General features: G+C 40.5%; 1 protein-coding gene across 2 annotated transcripts in view; it reads right to left on the bottom strand.

The window, feature by feature from the left end:
• sh3pxd2b (SH3 and PX domains 2B) overlaps positions 1 to 27,965 on the bottom strand; it is a 334,077-nt gene that overhangs the window by 149,610 nt on the left and 156,502 nt on the right. For both annotated transcript variants that reach the window (XM_043703799.1, XM_043703800.1), the window contains exon 4: positions 27,801 to 27,877. In XM_043703799.1, the coding sequence (XP_043559734.1) occupies positions 27,801 to 27,877 (77 nt within the window). The remainder of the gene's footprint in view (positions 1 to 27,800; positions 27,878 to 27,965) is intronic.

Genomic DNA, 27,965 nt, shown 5'->3' on the forward strand with positions numbered 1-27,965 from the left:
TTGAGCCAGTTCTGTATCCAAATGGCTAGTTCTCCCTGTATTCCATGAGATCTAACCTTGCTAATCAGTCTCCCATGGGGAACCTTGTCGCATGCCTTACTGAAGTCCATATAGATCACATCTACTGCTCTGCCCTCATCAATCTTCTTTGTTACTTCATCAAAAAACTCAATCAAGTTTGTGAGACATGATTTCCCACGCACAAAGCCATGTTGACTATCCCGAATCAGTCCTTGCCTTTCAGTTAACTTTTCTGTGTGCTGCTAACCAAGCCTGGCGGTTTCAGAGAAGAAGCATGTGAGAGCAGATATTTTAAAAGAACTTGAAATGACTCATGTTTAGACATAGAAACTGATGACACTCTTGCATATTTCTGAGGCATGAGAGATAACAGTTAGTAAAGGAACAGAGAATAATTGAAATTTACCACACCTTTACTTTATTCACCAGTGACTTGCCCATGTTGTGGGGATCAATGGATTTCACAGCTCTTGTACTACTTGCTTGGTTCAGGCATAGACAATCCAGACTTAAGGAGGAAATGATAATCCATTTTCTCGGAGCCAAGCAGAAGATCAACAACTATTCCAGTAAGTCACAAAAGGCTTGTCTATGTTTGATGTAATGGTAAGTGCGCTTAAAATAAAAGTTGGGCAAAAGTGGTTTGACAAGTAGAGAAGTATCTTCCTGAGACTGAAATACAGCATGTGCACACCATCATGGATGATGAAGCACCAAATCATTTTAAATACTGCTCAGTCAAGACGGCAGGCATCCAATATTGCTTCTAATCAATATGGGTGCAAAACTATCTGTATTGAGTGACAAACTCCGGCATTGACACTTATCACCACTTTTTCTCACTCAAGTTTATGGCGACTCCATTATTCCAGATTTATAAACAATCGCTGTTCCAATGTGCTTCAAAAAATATTTCAATAGATTTATATTCTAACAGCCAATAGGTAAAAACATTACCCAGATAAAACTTTTCCACGAGCTTGGCTTGAACCTTGAAGACCATAGCACAGCATACATTAATGTGATGAATGTCAGACTACACACAGTGATAACCTTCCTCATTTATTAGATTTGAGGAGACTAAGGGGCATTGTCAAACCTCTTGTATCAATACACCAACTCTGCCATTTTCACGAGGTACTACCAAAATGTGTCACAGGAGCTGAAATAGTTTCAAGCATCTGATATTATTCAGCGGATCACATCACGGACCGGGATATCAAAACTGCACTGCAAAAAATGGCAAACCTGTCATGCTGACCTTAAGGCAGTTAACAAAAACAACTATTCCAGATGAATTTGCTATAATTCAGAAACTTTATGACTTGGAGGTGCAGGTGTTGGACTGGGGTGGACAAAGTTAAAAATCACACACACCAGGTTATAGTCCTAAAGGTTTATTTGGAAGCACGAGCTTTCAGAGCAGTGCTCCTTCATCAATAGGTCCGAAAGCTAGTGCTTCCAAATAAACCTGTTGTACTATAACCTGGTGTTGTGTGATTTTTAACTTTACCAAAAACTTTAGGTATTATTTCATGAGTACACAGAATTCACAATGTTCCATGTGTAGTTATCTTGAAATACCATTAGCAAAGCAATGCCATTGCTCCAGTTTTTGTTACTCCCAAAGGTGCGTTTCTGTTCTGCAGAAACCCTTATGAATTACATTTGGCACCTTGTACATTTCCAGAAGATGATATTTTTCAGTCCGGCCAGACATTGAGGGGATGTTCAAGCTACTTAACAATATTGTTGTCCACAAAAGGAGTAGTGTTAATCGTGCTCAGTCAACTCACACAGCACAATTTGACGCTCAAGCACAAATGTACATATGCAGTACCCAAGATTGATGTGTCAGAGTACAGAGTGACATCAGCTGGAGGACAGCTGACATGTGATAACCTCAAAGCCATTCAGGTGCTTTGAAGGAGTTGTAATTGGTGCACAATTACTATCAAAGTACTATCAACGTTTATCACAAATTCATTCCTAGGTGCATAGAGGTCATGGAGTCTCTTCAAAAGCTAGTGTTCAAAGATACAAAATAGGAATAGGCAACAACATTTGTAATGATAAACACAAAGATTTCATCACTGCCAGCCCTTACCCATTTCAACCCACATGCAGAAATGATTGCCATAACAGATGCATCAGGGAATGTGTCTGCACCTATACTGCCACAACATAGCAAATTACCAATTGCTATGGATCATGCTCATTTTCAGAGACTGAATGCAAAATCATCTATTGGAGAGTGGGAAGCACTAGCCTGCACCTACTCTGTGAACATTGCCACATCTATCTCCACAGTTGAAATTTCACTCTCCAGACCAATCAGCAAGTGCTGATTGCATCAGGATCTGGTCATCAATCTCTACACACCTACAGAAGGTCTATTCGCTTTCATCAGTACAACTGAGAGGTAGAGTATCTTGCATGTGTATTTGCACTGTAATTCTGTGAAGCTGACAAAATTGAGGGAATGTACAATCAATGTAAAGAGCCATCAGAATTAATTGGATTCACATTGTGCTATTGCTGACCAGGCATCACAGATGTGGTTTCGACTGTTAATCCTGTGTTCATTGGATTGATTTAATTGAAACAATTTTGAAACAATTCCATACTGTATTTCAAGTTCTAATTTGCCAGTGGTTATGTCACTGAATTATTGAGTGAACATACTTCATTCAGCATAACTTGTTAGGGTTTCACAACTCCTGGAGTTCACCAGCTGAGGTATCAGAATACTAACTGATCATTTATATTTGATATCACTGTGGACACAAGTCAGGTCTGTGGTTTCCTTGAATAGCCAAAAACCACATTAGATGTCTGGGAAGACGTCTTAAGGAAAGGCATACAATTACAGATTAGATTCACATAAATACTGATCCCAAGGTTCAGTTGGCAGGAAAGACCGGAGAAATGGAGATGCCCAAAGGTGATTTTGACAGAGGTCTGTATTATTGAAAGGATGAAAAATGTCAATCTGGGCAGGAAGCAATTCAGGAAGATTTGAAAGAGAATTTTTCCTCCAGTAATAAAAAATGGATGTGCTTCTAATATCCCAATATATTAATTTATCACCCTTCTTAACAAATAAAATAGACTTGGTATTATGGAAGTCACTCTTGACTCCTTATTGAAAAACTGCTCATTCCAATGTTCTCAGATGGCTGCATCATTGCTGAGAAAGGTACCACTGTCTTCATCGCGCAGTGGAAGGGGCCACTTGCGTTTCATTGTGGTAGACTGAAAAAACTGCGCATGTTATGCAGTTCTGCATAATGTTAAATTTCATTGACTTATTCAACCACCATTTATTCTTGATGACATGCTTCAGTTTTTGAGCTTTGGATTCCAGCAAAGAATAACCTACTTATTTCTGCACTAGTGTATGGTGATTTTGCCTTTCCAATTGATAAGGAATTTCTTTATTTTCGCTTTGAACTAGTCTTGGTGCCTGCGAGAGTCAAAGCTGATGATATTGGTGCATGTCTCTTGGACTAAGACCTGAACTTGTCCCAAACCCCTCTACATCGGCATCATTACCACAGTAAGAGCAAGATGGGAAGGAAGTTGTATTTGGAATTTTGATGTTATTTTTAATCCTGGAGAATTTGGGATGTTACATCTTCTCCTGGACTTTTTTGAGAATGTTGAGTGACCTTGCAAACCTGTACAGATATTGTCCTTCACAGATTCAAGAGAAGAGATGTGGAATGATGCTAATGCTTGTCAAAGGCTTCTGACCACAGCAACATCAAATCCATTTTTGAAAGTCCTTCACAGACTTGGATGTTCAATACATTTTGATGTTATCCTTCAACTCCTATGTGATGGTTTGAGAAGAATTTTTGTTTGCAATGGGCTAAACACCAATCCCTAACATAGCCCAAAGAATTTTGAGCAAGGTTTTGTGACTTGGTCAAATTTCTTCATCAGCCACCGCAGACTGTGTGTGGACCTTGCTTGTGACCAATATCTACAAGGAGTCAGGATTGAGCTTCAACTCGATAGGTAGCTCTGCCCAATCTCAAAAGGCTGGATGCCAAGACTAAACTCACCCTCTGGCATATTGAAAAATTACAACATGCCAACATCAATGCAGTTGTGCCTCACTACTATACGAGGCATTCAGGGCAACCTGACTCTCTTTAGCTCAAGAAACAAAAAGGGTTGGTCTTTCACTTGACAACAACAAGACCAACATCCTTCACCAGTCCTTCACGGGACAAATATCTGAAATTTCTGCTATTTTTGAGGAGACTAGGAGTCATTGAACACTTTCCATATCTTTATACCTGCCTTTCTCAAAAGGGAATCCAGCACAGTATCAACTTTGCCAGCTAGTCTTCAATAAACTACAAAGGTGGATCTTGGACAACAGAAGCCTCCTTAACAGAACAAAGGATTTAGCGTACAGAGCATATGGTAGTGATACTTGGGTCTTGAGCATTGGAGACTTTCCACCAGCAGCACCCCCTCAGGATACACAACATCAAGGTGGATGACAAGTGAACAAGCTCCAGTATTCACATTGAGAAGAGTTCATGCTAAATCCCCTAAGCACACAAATCATGAAGCTTGGCAGATGTCATCTTAATTTCAAGGGACTAAAGATGACGACAATGGGATAACAGCACAATCAAAGTAATTATGGAATGAAATCTGCACTGTAGTGACTGAAATACCAACTTGCAAACATTTTGTGGGACTACTTCTCAACTAGTTGAAAGCACCCATTCTATTACATTTAATATTATAAAATGCGAAAAGAAACAGCTGGAATAGATATGTAAAAACAATGGAACACTGCAGTGACACTGGTGCACATTTTATCTGTAGGTGGTGTACATTACTTGAACAATATAAAGGTGTTTAATACACGCCTTCATTGCTCAGTCCTGTGAGTCTAGGAGTTGGGAAGGCACACATAGGACATTGGTGAGGCCTCTTCTGGAATAATGTGTCCAGTACTGGTGGGCCAGTTATAGGAAAGACATTGTTAAGCTGGAGAGGGTTCAGAAGAGATTTACTAAGATGTTGCTGGGTATGGAAGGTTTGTGTTATAAAGAAAGGTGGGAATGCTTTTCACTGGATTGTAGGAGGCTGTGAGGTGACCTTATAGAAGTTGATAAAATCATAAGGGCTACAGGTAGGGTAGTTGCCTTTTCCCTGGGATGGGGGATTTCAAAATTCGGGTCATATTTTTAAGGTGAGAAGAGAGATTTTAAAGACATGAGGGGCATTTTTTTTACAGGGTGTTTGTGAAATGAACTTCCTGAGGAAATGGTGGATGTTGGTACAATTACAATGTTTAAAAGACATTTGGATGAGTACATGAATAGGAAAGGTTTGAAGGAATATGGGCCAGGAGCAGGCAGGTTAGACTAGTTTAGTTTGGGATTATGTTTGGCATGGACTGGCTGGACCGAAAGGTCTGTTTCTGTGTTGTATGACTCATATAATGAAATCTTGGCTCCTCCACCACAAAAGCAGCTGTCCCTATAGTTAAGTGTTAGCTCTTTTGCTGCTCTGGGTATAGAATTTTGACAAGATATTCAAATAAAAATATTCACATTTTGTGCGTGTTAGAGATGGATGCAAGCATGTCAGTTCATTTTGCAGCTCGATTGAATGGTAATATTTACTGCATTGTAGTTAGGAATAGTAGATAATCCTGTTCTAAATAACAATACTACAAAAAACAAACTATTGTGCTGACTGGAAATATTTTTTAAAAGTTATTTTAAATGGATGAAGGACTGAATTTTTATAAATGATGGTGCATCTCAATACATGTTTCAATAAATATTTGTGAACATCTGAGAATTGGTGTGGTCAAATGGTTATATTTGGGATTTCTGAATTAAGGAACGATTCTGTGCTATTAAATTAGCCTTTTTAATATTGTTAAAACAATGTTGGTCACCTCATTTTTCATAAAGATTTAAAATGGTAATTCATTTCGGCTTTGTTTGATCAATCAAGCTGAAAAAAATCAATTACTATTGCCCAAAGAGTTGAACAAACTGGAACACTTGTGACCAACCTAGAAAACTGGCAGAGAAACTGAGCTCAGACAAAACAATGGAACAAAGTAAGATAGACTCATACATTGTACAGCACAGAAACAGACCCTTTGGTCCAGATCATCCAAGTTGACCAGTAGCCAAAACTGATCTAGTCCCATTTGCCAGCATTTGGTCCATATCCCTCCAAACACTTCCTATTTATGTACTCTTCCAGATGACTTTTAAATGTTGTATTTGTACCTGTCCTCGGGCAGCTCATTCCATACGTGCACCACCCTCTATGTAATCTATTCAGCATTTCTGCCTCGTTAAAATAATAAGCATGTGTACTTTTTGAAACATTTCAGTCCATTTGGATAAGTTTTTGTGAAAAGTCCCACTTTTTGCTTATAAGTAGCCAGTTATAATTCTCCTCAACCAGAGAATTACAAAATCAGAGAATGGTTATAGGACAGGAGGTCATTTAGTCAATCATGTTTATGCTGGACTTCTGAAAGAACAATAAGACCATTCCTCTGTCTTTAACCCCCCAGGCCCTGCATTTTCTTCTCCTTTTCACAATGATTTAAATTATTTTTGAAATCTTCAGTTGACCCTGACTCCATCACACACTCAAACATTGCAAATCCTAACCATCTTCAACGGGAGGCAATAGCCTAGTGATATCATCACTGGACTATTCATTTAGAGACCCAGGTAAAGTTCTGGGACCCAGATTCAAATCCTGCCATGATAGATGGTGGAATTTGAATTCAATAAGAAAACGCTAGAATTAGGAGTTTAATGACCATGAATCCATCGTTGATTGTTAGAAAAACCCACTTAGTTCACTAAAGTTCTTTAGGGAAGAAAGCTGTTGTCCTTACCTGGTCTTTCCTATATGCGACTCAGACATACCGCAACATGGTTGACTCTTAGCTGTCCTCTGGGATGAGCAATAAATGATGGCTTAGCCAGTAATGCCCTCATCCCATGAACTAAAAAAAAGAAAAAGGTTTTCCTCACATTTACATTGCTTCTTTTGCCAATTACCTGAAATCAATGCTTCCAATATGGGAACAGTTACCCTCTCTCTCCAATCTCTAATCTGTCTAAAGACATCATGATTATGAATAGCTCAAACAAAATCTCCTCTCCACTTTTTCTTCTCCAAGGAGAACAATCCCAACTTCTTCAAACTTCATACAAGTTCCTCATCACTGGAATCATTTGTGTGAATCTTTTCTGATACTGTCACATTCTTATTAAAGAAGTATAGGACCCAGAACGAGACACAATGAGTGAAACTTTCCTTTTTTTTGAGTAAGGAGACTAGCATTAAAGTGGAAGGGACTTCCGCTAGGGGCAGATTGTGTTTTCCTGTACAATTATGTTCTTTGCAACTTATTTTTTTGTATGCAAAACAATATTAGCTGCAAGCTGAATGCCCTGTTGGGGCCTTCTAGATTCTAACATTCGTCTGCCATATTGAAAGTGCACCTATGCAGCATTTCATTCCCTGCACCTCAGGAGCATCAGTCAACCTCTGCTGATCACTCCCATGCACCGTGGACAAGAGGCCATCCTGATTAATGAAAACAGCCTGGTCAGAGGTGGCTGAGGAGGTCAGCACCCACGGGTGGCTCAAGCAAACCTAGTTCTTATGCTGTAACAGGATTAATGATATGCTACATTCTGCAGGTTATGTCCCATTGTCTACTTTGTTTCACGCTCCCATGACTATGAATTGACTTCGCAAACAAGACAAAAATAGCTCTGCTGCCACCAAAGTACGTCTCACACATCTGCCAGGGTTTTTTTAAGGGGATGGGGGTGTGGCATGGGCAAAAGGGTCCACCTTGCCCCTCCTGTCCCCTGCTTCCCTTGACCAACTCACAATCACAGACTGTGGAGCATGCTGCATGTTGCCAAATACCTGAAGTAGGCTCTCACCCATCCTGTAACAGATGCTGTTCTGTCTGGACTCTTCCATACCATGAAGGACACTTAACACGATATCTATGTGGAAGAATTCCCATTATCCAGGAGACTCCAATCCGATATCTACTAAGGTACATTGGTATTTACTCTTCTTTTAGGCAAAGTCTTCACAGCATTTTCAGAATAAGTGCTATTTAAATGCTGGTGAATTTTTTACAGATCTTACTTGTGAATTTTAAAAATACCCTGCAAATCTCCAACAGCAAATGAGCAGTAAAAGGTAATGTACCCTTAAATAGTATTCTGAATATTCTGCAATTTGGCTTACTCTCAGTCACTGGTTGCTGTTAAGTGAGGGTGTTTGATCAAGTATTATCCACCAAAATTGAGATAAGTGTAGCACTGGAAAAGCACAGCAGGTTGGGCTTATGCCTGAAACATTGACTCTCCTGCTCCTTAGCTGCTGCCTGACCTGCTGTGTTTCTCCAGTTTCAGGTTTTTCAATTCTGATCCCCAGCATCTGCAGTCCTCGCTTTCTCCCTATCCACCGAAATGCAATGCAGTTTTCTTAATAAGAATTGCTAGGTAAATTAAGTTGCTTAATGATTCTCTAGATTACTCTTCATTGTGCTAACGTCGACTCCCTTACCCAAATAGCACTTTGCATTAAATCAGCATCACAACTGGTATCAAACTGCGATCTTTGCTTGTTAGTGCCAGAAACATATGGGGAAAATCATCCCCACAGTAATTTAAAGGTGTTCCAATAAATTGCTTTAAAGCATAGTTCACGGTTGTCAGGTATGCAAATACACCAGCCATTTTACACACACCATAACCCCAAATAACTTGAATAACCGATCAAGTTGTATTACTTTGATGGTATTAGTTTGACAGAACAATATTGGCCAAAACAACACAATGCCCTTTTGCTCTCCTTTGAGTTTCTAAGCTATCCAAATAAGCAAAAAGAAGCATCTTATCAGAGGCAGATTGCTTCCAACAGCAGTGCACTCGGTCAGTCTAAATTATAAGGGATGATCTTATAGAGGTCCTTAATATCACGAGGTGCATGGATAAGGTGAACAGCCCAGATCTTTTCCCCAGGGTAGGGGTGTCCAAAGCAAGAGGGCATAGAATTAGTATGACAGGGGAAAGATTTAAAGGGACCTAAGAAGCAACGTTTTCAAGCAGAGGGTAGTGTGTTCATGGAATGAGCTGCCAGATGTGGTGATGGAGGCTGGTACAATCACAACATTTAAGAGACATCTGGATGTCTCTTGAATAGAGAGGGTTTCGAGGGATTTGGGCCAAGTGCTGGCAAATGGGACTAGATCAATTTAGAATATCTGGTTGGTATGGACAAGTTGGACTGAAGGGTCTGTTTTTGTGCTGTACAACTCCATGATTCTGTAAATGTAAGACATGAAGCTGGCTCTGAAAGCACAACTCTCAAACTGAGAGATTACAGTATTTACCAGATGACTCAACCTGACTTTAAATTATAGTCTTGACATTATCCTTGGGCTATAATATTTTATTTATTTCTCAAGCTTCTGTATACTGATTTCATATTATCATAGATTAGTCATGAGTGGTGTTTCAGTTCAGAAAAACCTAAGATATAATGCTGACACAGATCCCTTACTTCTATTGCACATAAATGATGTGACATTTTATACAGGGGTAACTATTTTCATCTTAATCACTTTTCATTAATGGCAAAGACCTCAGCATTTAGGCTGCACAGTTCTTTGGCAGGTTTCCACTCAATTTTGTGGGCTGTTGGGGTTCAGGAGTACAGGCTATCACAACAGCTTATCTGATGACACTATATACTATTTCAGAATATGTCATTAGGCTCACACTCAAGAGATCCATCTGTGGTGAGGGAGCCAGGAAGTTTTAGTAATCTACTTATTACTTATCCAGGAAAGGATTTGTGGAAAAAGTATTAATTTAAACATTGGCTTTGTAAACGAAAGTGTATTCAAACACGCACTAACACATTATGTCAATAAAATATTATGAGCAAAACACCATTTATTAGGTATTGATCATAAATAAGAAGCAAATTATTATTAACCCACCTCCACAATTAGTAAATATCTCAGACCTTTTATTGAGAAGTCTTCATTGACTTCACACAAACGAAGGTTAAGATAATAAGGCTAGAAAGACAAAGCAGAAGGCTGCAAAGAGAAACAATGGTCAACCACACAATTTAAACAGGGACACAAAATTGCAGATGCTGGAATCCAATGTAGACAGGCAGGAGGCTGGAAGAAAACATTAATTCCAGTAACAAAGATTAGACATTTTCCTGTATCAGTGCAGGGTCTCTGGATGCTGCTGGAGCTCTGAATATCCATATAATCTGAGAGAATATCTTAAATTATGGCATAACACCTGTTTGTCTGTGGTTTGATCTGCAAGCAACAACAATTAAGTAACAACCAGATCATTCAGTATTAATGTCAATTTGCAATTACAAGCAACCAAAGCACCCAAATGCTGCAGATGGTGATAATTTCTGAATTTAGCGATTGGACAAATGGTGGGTCCAGTTGTGGTATTATATATCGGATCCTGTCAATAGAACAGCTTCTAATTAAACATCAGAGCATGGACCAGGTTGACCTCAAACTGAACATGAGTTCCTGAGGCTACAGCAACCATAGGAATGGAGAAGAGACTTGTGAAGCTGTCCAACTCCCACTGTCAAGCAGCACCAACTTAACTGGAGGCTCTGCTGTGAGAGGTGAGAGCCTCCAGCAAAAATGGGAGGAGGAAGATGGAAATGACTGAGGAAATCAGCAGCAGGACTCTCCAACTTAGAAATAGTAGAGTAAGATATTTAAAACCTTAGGAATGCTTGACCAATACTTGGCTTTACACTGCCAGGTGCCAAATCGGACATTCACTTTGCCAGATTCACCTTCACAGCACTCCATAAAATGCCTTCCAGTTCCATTCATTTCTCTCACACAGCGCCACCCACCTCAGCAGCTAATTCCTACATTTGCCTTCAGCCTATTGCTCCTTCAAGCCCATGCCCCAAAGTCAGCCTCCACAAATGTTTTCTCATCTCGTCAGTTGTTGGACCACTCACCTCTCTGCTTTGAACAAGAGGCCTGGGGCAGATGGAGATTCTCCAGTGACAGGTATCTTGTTAGGCACTAGTAATGTGTGTCCACCTGATCCACTGGGGAGATAGCCTTCTTCCAGGACACTGCAAGCATCAGTGACTTGCTGCAACATCCCGAGTGTCCTAAGAAAAGTTGAAAGAGTTGCCTAAAGACTTGGGGTTGGCCCTTCTTCTAAGTGGATCTTGGTGTCCTTCTCCGTACCCTGTGGAAAGTTAAGCAGCTGAGGAGATCGGATTTGTTACTTGTGCAGTTTCTGCTGCCGGAGATGTTCCTTTCTTCTTGTCTCTCAGAGATGTAAGGTAAAATTACATAAGTTGCTCCCATGCTATCAGTTGAAGGTGAGATGGCAATCACCTATCAAACAGTAAAAGCACTCTCCAAGAGAATCAGTGATATGAACCATAGTGTCTCAGCTGGCCAGGATTGGAGCTCTTCAGTTTATCTAATCAAAGTCTATCCAGCTTACCAGGCATTGATAAGTCATTGATAGGTCACGTTAAATCCAGAATTGGTGGTTAAGTAGTGTATTTGCTAATTTTGTTTACTTATTAATCACTCCAAAGGATTTCCTGTCTGTCTTCAATCTTGGAGGAGAAAGTGAGGTCTGCAGATGCTGGAGATCAAAGTTGAAACTTTATTGCTGGAACAGCACAGCAGGTCAGGCAGCATCCAGGGAACAGGAGATTCGACGTTTCGGGCACAGGCCCTTCTTCAGGCCTGAAGAAGGGCCTGTGCCCGAAACGTCGAATCTCCTGTTCCCTGGATGCTGCCTGACCTGCTGTGCTGTTCCAGCAATAAAGTTTCAACAACTGTCTTCAATCTTGCCCCAGTGAAAACCAGACTTAAAGGATAACGTCAAAATCCTGACGACATCTTTTTAAGAGGATTTAACTGCAGCTGTAAACAAACCTATTTCATTTTGCTTGGAAAAAATACCACTCTCAGGAGGCAATGGTCTTATATTAGAAAAGCACAACTCTACAATTTAAATGCAGATTGATAAGAAGAGAATGTGGAAAGCAAGTAGTACTGGCCAGGAACAAACAGCTGAAAAAGTGATCAACAGTATTAGACATAATGGATTTTATTGCCTCTAGTAGCTGCCTGTGCAGCTATCACTTCAATGTAAGCTGCTATCAGTTTTGGTGAAGTGTTGCCGGACTCGAAATTTTAACTCCGTTTTCTTCCCACTGCTTCTGGCAGACCTGCTGAATTTCACCAGCAATTTTGGTTTTTGTTTAAGGTAAATTGGGCATTTTATGTACTTCTTAAAATCTCAAAACTTATGTAACAACTGTGGAATTTGATTTCTACTGTGTTACTCCAGGTGCGACATGTGGTTGAATGAAGGGCAGGAATGAGTTAAATATTATTTTTTAAACCTCTATAAGGTCACCCCTCATTCTTCGACATTTCAGGGAAAACAGCCTCAACCTATTCAGCCTCTCTAGAGTTCAAACGCTCCAACCTTGGCAACATCCTTATAAATCTGTTCTGAACCCTTTCAAATTTCAGAACATTCTTTCGATAGGAATGAGACCAGAATTACACACAATATTTCAAAGTATCCTGTACAGCTGCAACATAAATTCCAATTCCTATACTCCGTACTCTGACCACTAAATGAAAGTATTTACTTTTTCACGCAGAGGGTGGTACACGTATGGAATGAGCTGCCAAAGGAAATATCTGGAGGCAATTTTAGCATTTAAAAGGCATCTGGATAGGTTTATGAATAGGAAGGGTTTGGTGGGATATGGGCCAGGCGCTGGCAGGTGGGACTAGATTAAGTTGGGATATCTATTTGGCATGGATGAGCTGGACTGAAGGGTTCCGTGCTGTACATTTCTAGACTGTATGTTGATCTGTGCACTTATTTAATTGCTATTTGCGGCTATGCATGAATTACCAACTGTATTTCCAATATTAAAATAGCAGTTGATTGTCATTAAAAAATACTTCATTGGCTGAATGTGCTTTTGACAACCTGACTGTGAAAGGCACTATCTAAATACAGGTCTTTTTAAGATGCTTGCAATTTCATTGCACACAAGGGCATAGAGGAAATTGCCCTGCATTCTGAAATAGTATCTTCAATCATCAATCCATTTTGCTCCTATGCTACCAATTTGTTTCTAAACAGATGTCTGTTTCAACAATGTGTCAATGTCCAACACCAGAGAATTTCAATAATTATTTATCTAGTTCTCCACCAAATTGTGGAAAAGCTTCATCCATAGAAAGAAACATTAATAACAGATATTCTTTAGCAGTTTGTAACCCATTGTTCCTATGGGAGCCCTGTATTATTTATTGTGACACAAAGTCTTATGTAAACTGCCCACAGGTATCATGTAACAGATTGAAGCTGTAAAAAGGGTAATCTCATAAAAAGAGCAAGGACACCCTTTTACACATACCATACACATCTGGCGCTTTAGTTGCTTTAGACACTGACTTGCAAAGTCAAAAAAGTTTCTGATTTGCTAACTTATAAACAGTGCTTCACCATGTCTCTTTGATCTCTACAATCAAAGAGTTTTCAGTAAAGAATTCAAAGAGCAGCAGCAGCATGGAAAATATTTCAACCGCATTTAAGAGCAGCAAATTGGCAGTGTTAAGTTTAAATGTTTCTCCTAAAGAACTCACCACACTGTTGTTATCTTACACTACCCATTAGCAATGCATCTTCAAAACAATTGCTGACAAGAATTTCCATTTTTAATTGGTTTCACATTTTAAAATATTTCAAAATGGAAAATATCCAAAACAATAAATTTAAACTTCTCTTAATCCTCTCAAATATCTCAAGTTGTTGGTAGCATTTACTCTATTTAAATCTGATTTATCTACCACTCTAGGCCAAAGAAGTTGATAGATTTTATAGTTAGCAGTATTAAAGCAAATGGAGACAAAATAAAATGGAATTAAGGTACATATTAGGATCTAATGTAACAGCAGAATTGACTCCAGGGGCAGAATGACTCTTGTTCCATTTTCCTGGTATAGAAATCTGTCTCCAGAATTGATACAATGGGCTGAATTGTGCCAAAATATAATGCATCAAAATATCAGTTCCAGGGAATTTCATGGAGGATTTTGCTCTGTGAGCTCTAGTGAGTTATCTCATGCAATTCTCTGCTGCTCAACTCATTACATATAAAATAAAACAAAGAACTGTAGATACTGGTGATCTGAAACTAAAACAGAAATTGGAGAACCCCAGCAGATCTGGCAGCAACGGTTGGGGACAAAGCAGAGCTAACATTTAGAATCCGATCTGTAGAGTCACCAGACTCAAAACATTAATTCTGCTTTCTTCCCACAGATGCTGCCAGACCTGCTGAGTTTCTCCAGCAATGTCTACTTGTGTTCAATCGTACAACTCCTCCACTATCTTGCGCTCATCAGCAGAAATACTTGCAACTGCTGGGATTTCCTGCTACATATTTTGAAACACAGCTGGGCTTCAGGTCAATTGCGGAAGCAAGTTTCTGTAGATGCTGGAATCTGTACTGAAAACAATAAATGCTGAAGATCTAGCTATGAATAGCCCTTTACAGTAGACAGAGTAGGAGGGCAATTAAAAAGGAAGGCTCTGAGGATATATATGTAGCCACTACATTGGAAACAGAATCTCACATTCATAAATGTATTGCTACTGTACTGCTCCTAGTGCCATACCATGTTAAAATCCTGCCTAAGCAAGTGCTACTCTTTTCCTAATGCCAAGCATAGCTTAATATCTTGACATCTTCACAACTAACTCCGTCCCCACCCATACTAACACAGACACACACAGAGACAGACTTGGAAGGACAGACCTCTAACTGATATCTGTGCATCTCCAGCTGACTTACTGCTAATCTTCTAACTGGTTGCACTGGAGCTGCAGGGTTGACCTGGGAATATACTGATGCAGAACCCCAAACCAGACTATCCCAAGTGACGAATGGACTGTGTCCAAACCTGTGGACCAATACTGGGTAATGCATGTGTCTGACTGTAACTCCTGACCTTGACGGAGAGCTGCTCCCCTTTGACTTTGGCCATTTGTTTGCAGCATATGTAATGTATTTGCCACGTAGGTTGCTGATACATGCTGTTGGTGTGACACTGGCATGGTACAGTGCAATGCGGTAAGACGTTAACCCCAATCATTGTTGGCAACCACTATAAGCAGCCAAGCTCTGTGTTTGCTCTGTAATCCATAAAAATGCAGGGAAAGGCAGAGCAGCCTGGCAGCAGCATTACACTGGAAAAGTGCTGGTACAATCCAAATTGCAATATTGAATTGAAGGTCTGCATTCTAAGTAAGTTGTAGATATGCCATGATGACATGGTGAGGCTAATGCATATCCGTGTACACAACAGTAATATTAAACTGCATACTATGAAATCAAAGATCGTTGTGGCAAGTTTCAACAGTTACTATTGGATTGAATGCCAAATATTACATTTACAAGGCTTTATTGACATGAAATCACAACAGTGCTTAGTTACACTGGGATTTACTCTTTTTTTTTAATAGAGTTCTTCTGCCAGGACTTGCCATTCAACTTCAATGTGATAGATTGTCAAACCAATAGTATTTCAACAGCAGCACATTATAACTAAATAACCCACCTTCTTTGCACTGTTTTCTATCTCTCTCTCTCTTTGCTTTCACAAATATTCTAATTTGAAACAATTTAGATAAAGAAGTACTCTGGAGGAATCATAGAAAGCATCCTTTCCGGCTGCATCACAGCTTGGTATGGCAACTGTTCTGCCCAAAACCACAAGAAATTACAGAACACAGCCGGGTCAATAACGAAAATCAGCCTTCCTTCCATTATCTTTGTCTACAGCTGCCTTGGGAAAGCAGCCAACATAATCAAAGACTCCTTCCACCCCGGTTACACTCTCTTCCACTGGGCAGAAAATACAACAGTTTGAAAGCACGTACCAACAGACTTAAGAACAGCTTCTCTCCCACTGTTATCAGACTTAAAAGTGGTCCTCTGATCTATTAGAGTTGGTCTTTCTCTGCACCCTCTGCATAGCTGTAACATTCCAGGTTGCTCTGCTGTAACACAACAGTTGTGTTCCTTTGCAAACACGCTCTATAGAAAATTGCACCATAGAAAACCACCAAAGAAAATCATGTTGTTGAAGGTCACTGACAGAAAATCGTGATACCAGCTCAGTAGGAAGTTTGTGTTACCAAACAATGTCCACAATTCATCAATCACATTCTAGCCAATTCATGCTGACGAAATAGTGAGTAGGCTGGGTTCTTTCTTGATTATATGTTTTTATTGGGATCTGTCTCTTGATTAAATTTTTAAAATATGAGCCATAACTATTAAGTTCACCCGGAGCAGTGTTTTATCGAGGAATAAGATGGTGAGATTTTCTGAGTCTGTCGACTGGAAGGAGCAAAATGGCCTTTAATAGAATGATATGCTCTTCTTGTTGGACGTGGAGTTTGGGGAGAGTTTAAGAGCTACTGAGGATTATATCTGTGCCATGCCAGTGTCATACCAACAGCATATATCAGCAACCTACGTGGCAAATACATTACATAAGCTGCAACCAATGAATGACATTGGTTGTGAATACTGTCAGATTGAATGGATCAATGGAGCAACAGTTAAAGGCAATGAGGAAATTACAAGAGGTAGGGGGGTGTGATGGATGGCAGTTATTGGAAGGGAGGAAAGCTGCAGATACAATCAGGTCGATGGGTTAACTCAAAGAAAGGTAGGAGAGGTTGGCGAGCAGTACAGAGTCTTCGGTGGCTATCCCCATTTCAAACAAGTATGCTGTTTTGGAAAATGTAGGGGGTGATGGACTTTAGGGGAATGTAGCATGAACAGCCAAGTTTCTGGTATTAAAACTGGCTCTAATGTAATGAGGGATACATCAGCTTCTAAGCGATGTGTTAGTGGACTCTCTAGTCAGGGGCAGAGTTAAGTTTCTGCGGCCAGCAGTGAAAAATCAGAATGGTGAGTTGCCTCCCTGGTGCCAGGATGTCTCAGAGAGGGTGCAAAACATTCTCAAAGGGGAGAGGGACCAGCAAGAGGTCATCGTACACGTTGGAACCAACGACAGAGGAAGGATGAGATTCAGAAGGGAGAATATAGAAAGCTAGGCAGGGATTTAAAAAGGAGGTCCTCGAGGGTAGTAATACCTGGATTATTCCCAGTGCTATGAGCTAGTGAGGGTAGGAATAGGAGGATAGAGCAGATGAATGTGTGGCTGAAGAGCTGGTGTATGAGAGAAGGATTCACAGTTTTGGATCATTGGAATCGCTTCTGGGGTAGATGTGACCAATACAAGAATGATGGATTGCACCTGAATTGGAAGGAGACTAATATACTTGCAGGGAGATTTGCTAGAGCTGCTTGGGAGGATCTAAACTAGTAAGGAGGAAGAGGTTGGAGATACTGAGGAAAAAGTAAAATCTGAGACTGGTACAGTTCAGAAAAGAAGCGAATCAAACAGTCAGGGCAGGCAGGAACAAAGCAGAGAACAAAGTAGGACTGATAAATTAAACTGCATTTAATTCAGTGCAAGAGGCCTAACAGGTAAGGCAGATGAACTCAGGGGATGGTTAGGAAGATGGGACTGGGATATCTTAGCAATTATGTGGCTCAGGGACGGACAGGACTGGCAGCTTAATGTTCCAAATACTATACAAATACTATAGGAAGGATAGAAAGGGAGGCAAGAGAGGAGGGAGGAGTGGCATTTTGATAAGGGATAGCATAACAGCTGTACTAAGGGAGGATATTCCTGGAAACATATCCAGGGAAGTTATTTGGGTGGAACTGAGAAATAAGATGATCACCTTATTGGGATTGTATTATAGACCCCCGAACAGTCAGCAGGAAATTGAGAAACAAATTTGTAAGGAGATTTCAGTAATCTGTAAGAATAGTAGGGTGATTATGGTAGGGGATTTTAACTTTCCAAACATAGACTAGGACTGCCATAGTGCTAAGGGTTTAGATGGAGAGGAATTTGTTACAAGTGCACAAGAAACTTTTCTGAGTCAGTATGTGGATGTATCTATTAGAGAAGGTGCAAAACGTTTCCTATTCTTGGGAAATAAGGCAGGGCAGGACCATGAGGTGACAGTTGGGGAGCACTTTGGGGCTAGCGACCATACTTCTATTAGTTTTAAAATAGTGATGGAAAAGGATAGACCAAATCTAACAGTTGAAGTTCTAAATAGGAGGAAGGCTAATTTTGACAGTACTGGCAAGAACTTTCAAAAGCTGTGCAGATGTTCACAGATAAAAGGAACAGCTGGAAAATAGGAAGCCTTCAGAAATGAGACAATGAGAGTCCAGAGACCGTATATTTCTGTTAGGGTGAAAGGAAAGGCTGGTAGCTGGAGAGAATGCTGGATGACTAGAGAAATTGAGGGTTTGGTTAAGGAAAAGAAGGAAGCCTATGTCAGGTCTGGACAGGAGAGATCGAGTGAATCCTTAGAAGAGAATAAAGGCAGTTGGAATATACTTAAGAGGGAAATCAGGAGGGCAAAAAGGGGACATGAGATAGCTTTGGCAAATAGAGTTAAGGAGAATCCAAAGGGTTTTTACAAATACATTAAGGATAACTAGGGAGCGAGTAGAGCCTCTCAAAGATCAGCAAGGCAGCCTTAGTGTGGAGCTGCAGGAGATGGCAGAAATATTAAATGAGTATTTTGCATCACTGTTTACTGTGGAGGAGGACATGGAAGGTAAAATATAGGGAAATAGATGGTGACATCTTGCTAAATGTCCATATTACAGTGGAGGAAGTGTCTTGAAATGCATCAAGGTGGATAAATCCCCAGGACCTTATCAGGTGTACCCTAGAACACTATGGGAAACTACGGAAGTGATTGCTGGGCCCTTGCTGAGATATTTGTATCATCGGTAATCACAGGTGAGGTGCCAGAAGACTGGAGGTTTGCTAATGTGGTACCATTATTTAAGAAAGGTGGTGAGGACAAGCCAGGGAACTATAGACTGGTGAGCCAGATGTCGGTGGTAGGCAAGTCATTGGAGGGAATCCTGAGGGACAGGATTTACACGTATTTGAAAAGGCAAGGACTGATTAGGGATAGTCAACATGGCTTTGTGCGTAGGAAATCATGTCTCACGAACTTGACTGAGATGTTTGAAAAAGTAAAGAGGATTGATGAGGGCAGAGCAGTGGATGTGATCTATTTGGTTTTCCGTAAGGCGTTCGACAAGATTCCCATGGGAGACTGGTTAGCAAGTATAGAGCTCATGGAATACAGGGAGAAATAGCCATTTAGACACACGACTGGCTTGAAGGTAGAAGACAGATGGTGGTGGTGGAGGATTGTTTTTCAGACTGGAGGCCTGTGAACACTGGAGTGCTACAAGGATCGGTGCTTGGTCCACTACTTTTTGTCATTTATACAAATGATTTGGATATGAACATAGGAGGTATAGTTATTAAGTCTGCAGATTACACCAAATTTGAGGTGTAGTGGACAGCGAAGAAGGTTACCTCAGATTACAATGGGATCTTGATCAGATGAGCCATGGGCTGAGGAGTGGCAGATGGAGTTTTATTTAGATAAATGCGAGGTGCTGTATTTTGGGAAAGCTAATCTTAGCAGGACTTATATACTTAATGGTAAGGTCCTAGGGAGTGTTGCTGAACAAAGAGACCTTGGAGTGCAGGTTCATAGTTCCTTGAAAATAGAGTCGCAGGTAGATAGGAAAGTGAAGAAGGTATTTGGTATGCTTTCCTTCATTGGTCAGAGCATTGAGTATAGGAATTGGGAGGTCATGTTGCAGTTGTACAGAAAAGTGATTAGGTCACATTTGGAATATTGCATGCAATTCTGGTCTCCTCCCTATCGGAAGGATGTTGTCAAACTCAAAAAAGTTCAGAAAAGATTTCCATGAACGCTGCCAGGGTTGGAGGATTTGAGCTACATGGAGAGGCTGAATAGGCTGGGGATGTTTTCCCTGGAGTATCAGAGGCTGAGGGGTGACCTTATAGAGGTTTATAAATTCATAACGGGCATGGATGGGATAAATAGGCAAAGTCTTTTTCCTGTGGTGGGGGAGCCCAGAACTAAAGGGCATAGGTTTAGAGTGAGAAGGTAAAGATATAGGAGGAACCTAAGGGGCAACCTTTTCACGCAGAAGGTAGTGCATGTATGGAATGAACTGCCAAAGGAAGTGGTGGAGGCTGGTACAATTACAGCATTTAAAAGGCATCTGGATGGGTATATGAATGTTGTGGTTCTGTTCGCCGAGCTGGGAATTTGTGTTGCAGACGTTTCGTCCCCTGTCTAGGTAACATCCCCAGTGCTTGGGAGCCTCCTGTGAAGCGCTTCTGTGATCTTTCCTCCGGCATTTGTAGTGGTTTGAATCTGCCGCTTCCGGTTGTCAGTTCCAGCTGTCCACTGCAGTGGTTGGTATATTGGGTATATGAATAGGAAGGGTTTGCAGGGATATGGGCCAAGTGCTGGCAAATGGGACTAGATTAGGTTGGGATATCTGGTCGGCATGGATGAGTTGGACTGAAGGGTCTGTTTCCGTGCTGTACATCTCTATGACTCTAAATGTGCGTTATAGCAGAACGACCTGTATATTCTGCATTCTTTTCTATTAGGTTGATGCAAGGTATGATTTAGGAGAAAGTGAGGACTGCAGATGCTGGAGATCAGAGCTGAAAATGTGTTGCTGGAAAAGCGCAGCAGATCAGGCAGCATCCAAGGAGCAGGAGAATCGACGTTTCGGACATGAGCCCTTCTTCAGGAAGAAGGGCTCATGCCCGAAACGTCGATTCTCCTGCTCCTTGGATGCTGCCTGACCTGCTGCGCTTTTCCAGCAACACATTTTCAGCAAGGTATGATTTGTCTGGTTAGCATGCAATATAATACTTTTCACTGTATCTCGGTACATGGGACAATAATAAATCAAATCAAATATTACGGAGTTTCAGCATGAAGATATTGATCCAACGTAATGTGTAACTGACAACTAAACAACAGTATTAAAAATATCCATTAACATACAACAGTATTCTGTTGAGCAGCATTAATTGCAACTTGCACCAGTTCACACTCCAGTAAATTTTCTTATAAATTAAGTGATAATGTATTTTCACAAATAAACTGGACATTGAGATAAAAGTTCTGCTGTTTAGGGGCTGCTCAGCAGAATCTTATCCCATAAGTGAAGAAACAACAGTGAACAAATGGTGACATAAACTAAATATTAGTTATCGGGCATTCACAATGCATAGAGATATTAACTTTGAAAATCTATTTTACAGTCTTACTTCCAAAAGAGAAAATAATGACGTTTTATAGTCTTTTCAGCCTGATGTGCTCCAATACAACTTGTCTTATGATGCTGTTGATAAATAAAAGTTTGAAATTTCTTTTGCTTTAAAGCTTCCCCATTTCAAAATCTTGACTGGATTTTCTGCTACCTTTCCAATGAGTTCCAGAGTAAATAGTGGATTACTGTAGTCCAGTTAATTTTGCGTATCTGAATTTTGACAGGAAGTGATGCCGTGATCCATTTCTTCAAATATGGGTGGGCAAATGCTAATTAAATGATCATAAGGGTGTGACATCAAATCAAACCACTTCAATACAGTCCCTAACATATTTGGATACAAATCACACAAACATTGTACAGAATACTATTACTTAAGGAGTTTTAGCTATGTGAAGCAAACGCTCAAATGAATCAAATCAGTCTCAGCCCAACTAATGCACTACTTTGTGTCAACAAGCTATATTTACATAGTGCCTCTTTTGTAATGAAACAGCCCAAACTGCTCTGATGGAGCATTGCAAAACAAAGTACACCTGTATAGCAATAGCATCATCAGAACACCAAAAGTTTGTTGAGAGAGATAGGTTGTAAGGAGTGTCTTAAAGGATGTGGAATAGATTAGATTAGATTCCCTACAGTATGGAAACAAGCCATTTGGCCCAAGTCCACACCGACCTTCCAATGAGTAACCCACCCAGACCCATTTCCCGACCCTATATTTATCCCTGACTAATACATCTAACACTACGGGGAATTTACCATGGCCAATTCACCTGACCTGCACCTCTTTGGATTGTGGGAGGAAACCGGAGCACCCGGAGGAAACCCACGCAGACACGGGGAGAATGTGCAAACTCGCCCGAGGTGCGATTCGAATCCGGGTCCCTAGCACGTGAGGCAGCAGTGCTAACCACTGAGCAACCGTGCCGCCATGCATCAACAACAAGGTTGTATCTGAGGAAAGGGTGAGGTTAAACAGAAGAAGGTGGGGTCGAGCAGAAATTGGGTATGGAAAAGGAACAAAATTCCAGAGTTGGGATCTGGACAACTAAAGGCAAGGTATTCAATAGTAGGGCAATTATGACTGGAGATATTCAAGAGCCAGAATTAGAGGACTACAGATATCTCAAGAATAGAAGAGATTATGGATAGAGAGGGGAAGGCCACATAGGGATTTTCTGCTATACTCAACGGGCACCATTATTCCACTTTCTCAAAAGTATTCAATCCTTTGGGACCTGATATATCCATATCTGGCAGAGAATTTCCTGCACATCCAAACACCTAATCTGTTGTATTCATTGCTCTCGATGTGGTCTCCTCCACATTGGGGAGACAGGATGCCAACTTGCGGAATGTTTCAGAGATCCTCTCCGGGATACACGCATCAAACAACCCCACTGCCCAGTGGCCAATAACTTCAACTCCCCCTCCCATTCCACCAAGGACATGCAAGTCCTGGGCCTCCTCCACCACCAAATCCTAGCCACGCAACTGGAGGAAGAATGCCACATCTTCCACCTAGGGATCCTCCAACCACTCTGCATCAACGTTAACTTCACTAGTTTCCCCATCACCCCTCCCCCCACCTTATCGCAGATCCAAACCTCCAACTTGGCACCACCCTCGTACTTCTCCCACCTGACAATCTTCCTTCCTACCTACCCACTCCTCCCTCCATTCTATCTATCATCACTGCCCCCCTCACCCCCCACCTGCGCCCACCTATCATCTTCCAAGCTACCTTCCCTACTCCCAGCCCCACTCCCCTCCTATTTATCTCTTAGCCCCTTTGGGCTCCCCTTCCCCATATTCCTGATAAAGGGATCATGCCCAAAACATCGACTCACCTGCTCCTCCGATGCTGCCTGACTTGCTGTGCTTTTCTAGAGTCACACCTTTTGACTCTGATCTCTAACATCTGCAGTCCTCACTTTCTCCCAGAGGACGGTGATAGGGCTAGTGAGGATAGTGAAATAGAATGTTTTACCTGGAACCCCATAGACCCAGGCCCCACTTCCATGTGAACTGATATCACTATGACATAGCTCCTTTCATACATGATCAGAACCCAGACTTAGTCTAAGAGCATAATTTGTTTTATTGTACAATGAGCTCCCCAGAACAGCTGGAAACATTACTTGCACCGCACTAAAACATTACACGTCAAGTTAACCCTGGTTGCTTACAGCTGTCAGCTAGAATCTTGAAAGATGATGTAAGAAAAAAATCTCTTTTGATCTCCAACTACAATCTTAAAAGGAATTCCATTTAATATGCAAATGCAAAAATATATTGGGTGCAAAGTTACCATGATAAAGCCAGGAGGAGGAGTGTATACACAGACAAAGTCACCTTGAGAATGATTCTATTTTTATTTCTGTGTTAAATAATATCTTGGTCCCTTGGACAAAAATGCCACCGAGATGGCCCCCTGGACAAAAGGACCATACCTACATTTTCTATAAAGACACGCAAGTCTTCTAGGAATCAAGTCCAGTCTGGGAAAGCACGAGAAGCTTCCTACTGGTCAAAATTGAGCGATGAGTTTTAGTTCTCCATCAACCAGTTCAATACTTGCAATGAACATCAAACTAAAGAGCCACTCACGATTCCCAACATCCCAGGCAGACAATGAATGATCTTTGGAACAGACCTCTTCGCTATCGCAGGAACTGATTTTTTTATCATGGTTGACTACTATCAGAGTACTGAGAGTTAAAGCAGTGAGGTCAGAGAATGCCTAAGAGGCATTTCAGTGGCAATGGCATTGTGATGAACTTCAATGGTTCTCAGCTCACAAGTGAAGAATTCAGACAATTCAGGAATGATTGAGAAATTCTAAGAAACATCTTCACCATATTCCCAAGTAAATTGAGGCTACAGTGAAAATTTCCAAAGGAATCATCAAAAGATTGACTAGATCCAGCACAAATGCATGTAAGGCAATCTTAAAATGAAGAAATAAAACAAAGAACTGCAGATAACGGAGAAGAGGAATGAAAACAGAAATCGCTGATGACAGGTCTGGCAGCATTTATGGGAAGAAACATTCTTACTCAAGACATGAAAAGTAGTCCAGTGCAGCAACCAATATCACATCACAAGCAGATGACTGTGCCAGTAGTTAAAATATACTTGAGCCAGTAGTAACAGGCATGTCTGCTAAGATCAAAGTGAAACAACAAAGCCAAATTTCATTTTGACAGGCTGTGAAATAATTGCCCAAACTGGCAATTGGATACCAAGTCAAAGGGCAAATGTTCAATGCACTTGATGTCAGCTTATGTTGCAACTTAGGATCCATGCATAGAAGTCATTATCCTGATATTTTATGGTGAACATGAAATATCAGACAGATGTCCGATGTTGTGACAATATACATACAACCAAACAAATTACTCCTCAATAGCAGATAGCTGATACGCAGATCAGATTTCACCAAACTTCAGTCTCAGACCTTAGCAATTGTCCAACAAAAGCAAGAGATTATCAGCAACAATCACCATGACGACAACCTTCCCCAGAGAAGCAATATCAATTCAGGAATCAGCAGAAACCAGATGAATAGCCAACAAAATGCATGCTTTGCAGAAAGAAACTGACTCTTGACAGATTCTGTGCAATGTGCATGCAAGGAGTGACAAAATTGTAACAGACTAGAAAGAAATATTTTGTTTGCAAATTATATTTTTATGAGCGATGCAAGCAAGTTTCCTTTAATGTAAATGGGGATACTTGAATAAATATCTTTTGATGCTGTAGCTTTCCATACTGGTATTATCTTGGATGTTGTGATTTGGAAACAATGTTTTGAGGATGGTCCCCATTTTACACATTTCAATGAACATTTGTCATGATAAAGGAACATCCCACCTCCAATAATATGCATCTTTGAGCATCAGGGAAACACTAGATTGCATTCAGCTATAGAGATCCTGATTTCAACGGGCGAGTTGACACTCATTGAAGGTCTATGGCAGGGCCAGAAATCAGGGGACACACTGCTGCTACTGGCCCAGGTACCTGGCCCCATCTCCTGCCCGAGCACTGAGGCCCAGTTATCGGGCCATGATGTAAAACCCTGTGTCAGAGGCCAGTCTCTGGCACATAAAAGCAAGAGATTATCAGCAACAATCACCATGACGACAACCTTGATTGGACATGAAAGGGAAACAACTGTCATGTTTTGGAACAACAATGGAATCAATTCTGTCAAAGTATTTAAATTGTTAAAAAAACTAGATTGCATGGAGAAAAATATATGAACTAAAGAATGTAATATCATTATATTAACTGCTTTCACCTCAGAGAACTGTAAATATTGGCATGTGCTGATAACAGTAAAAATATTGTTTAATACAGGAAAATTTCGCTTTTTACTGCATCTTGCTGATGTTTTCATTAAGGCCATGCAAAACATTTTAAAAACGTGCTATATTTTGTCATCTTCATTCCTCCTGTCATTAGACAAGTATTACTATTCAATACATCAACATTGATTAAATTTTGTTTGAAAACAATCCTGCAAAGCTACAACATTAAATATTCTGCATTAACTTCTTGAAATATACTTTTACAACAATTTGTGTTTATGTAACATTTTGAAAGTAGCAAAACATGAAGGTACTTCTCAAGAGCATTATATAAACCTTTGACTTAGCCACATAAGATAACAAAGAGATAGACTGTAAGAAGCAACTTAAAGGAGGAGAGAGAAAGCAAGAGACAGAGAGGTTAGGAATAGAATTCGAGAGCTTAGAGTTTAGGCAGTTGAACAGAGGACTGCAGATGAAGAAGTGATTAAAATCGGAATCCATAAGACTGGATTGGAGGAACACAGGTATCTCAGGTCAGTGAGGCTGGTATGGATCACCACAATAGGGAGAGGCAAAACCATGAAGCAATTTAAAAGCAAGGATGAAAATGTTAAAAATCTAAGTGTTCACAGACTGGGAGATGATGCGAGTCAATGAGCACAATGATGGATGACTCGGACTGGATGAGTGAAAAGGAAACGAGCAGCTGAGTTTTGGATGCACATGAGTTTACAGTCACCAGAATGCGAGAGGTTGTCAAAAGGGAACTGGCATAGTCAAGCCTAGACATTACAAAGGCATTGTGAAGGTTTCAGCAGAAGAATGAAGGCAGTTTTCAGGGACTAGAGATGTTACCAAGTCTTGGTGATGGAGCAAGTACATGACTAATGGCTCAGGATCAGAAAGTCACAAAGTTTGTGAAAAATCTGTTTCAAACTGTTTGCAGGGAGAGGGATGGAGTCTTTGGCTATGGAACACAATTTAATGGCTGGGAGTGAAGACAATGCCTCAGTCTTCCTAACAATCAGTCAGAAGAAATTTTTACTCATACAGCACTGAATGTCAGACAAGCAAACTGAGAACTTCAAGAAAAAGTGACAGTTTGCTGGTGAGTTAGAGTTGTGTGTCATCAGTGGTTATGCAGAATGGTGTTTGTAGATAATGCCAGTGACTGACAGTACACAGATATGAGACAGAAGTGGGGGTGGAGACAAGGATAGATCTTTGGGAATGGTGAAGCAGGGGTGGTCGAGTCAATCAAGAGTGGTCATTGGAAGTGACTGCCTTCTATTGGGCTGATGGAATAGCAACCAACTTGTAAATAGTGGAGAGAAACTGAAAGAGGGCAATGTGGTCAATCACGTCAAAGGCTGCAGACAGTTCAAAAAGTATGAGCCAAGATAATTTACCATTAATGTCACATAATGTATTAATTGTGACACAAAAAGAAATGCTTTGGTTCTCAGTGAATTAGCATTCTACAGCACAGAAATTATTTGATAAATATTAACAAAATCTAAAACAACTGTGGTTGGTATAACTATCCAACCCATCACAGTTACTCTCACAAACAAAATGCCTTGGCTGCTTCCTGAACATATAGGGCAACATGTACTGGTGCACAAGGCTGAACTGTTATTTTCATTCTAGAAAGAAGTATTTCCTCTGTGAGATAGAGGAATAAATTCCATGAACTGAAGATAAGCTTTTTAGCGTTAGATTGCATTTATTTTCTCTTTCTCAGCTGAGCAAATGTAATATCCTGTAATACGAATGAAAAGTTTTTTGATATTTGGGGAAGCAATAGAGTACTCAGTGGAAACATCTGACGACAGAAGTGCAATTGTTGGTGTATTTTTGGCATAGACATGGTACTTCCATGATTTTAGACAGTAGTCTACTGTTACGCTTTCCTGTCTGCCATCTCTTATGCTTTAAGTGGACGGACTACACAAGCAAACATTTGTCTCAATCAGATTTCTCAAAGATTATAAGGCAGATGTGAGCTCAAGATTATCAGCTCTGTCCCCCTGAACTTACCCTGCAGTATTCATCAATTGGTTTCAGCCTCTTGACTGCTACATCCCTGATGTGACTTCGTCTGAAGAGAATTTTACCTGCAAAGCAAATAAATAACATCCTCTTAGAAAATAACATATCGATTAAGTCCTCCTTCATTGTTGAAGTCAGGAGCAATAGTACCTA

Source organism: Chiloscyllium plagiosum, chromosome 14 (genome assembly GCF_004010195.1).
Source record: "Chiloscyllium plagiosum isolate BGI_BamShark_2017 chromosome 14, ASM401019v2, whole genome shotgun sequence".
NCBI lineage: Eukaryota > Metazoa > Chordata > Chondrichthyes > Orectolobiformes > Hemiscylliidae > Chiloscyllium > Chiloscyllium plagiosum.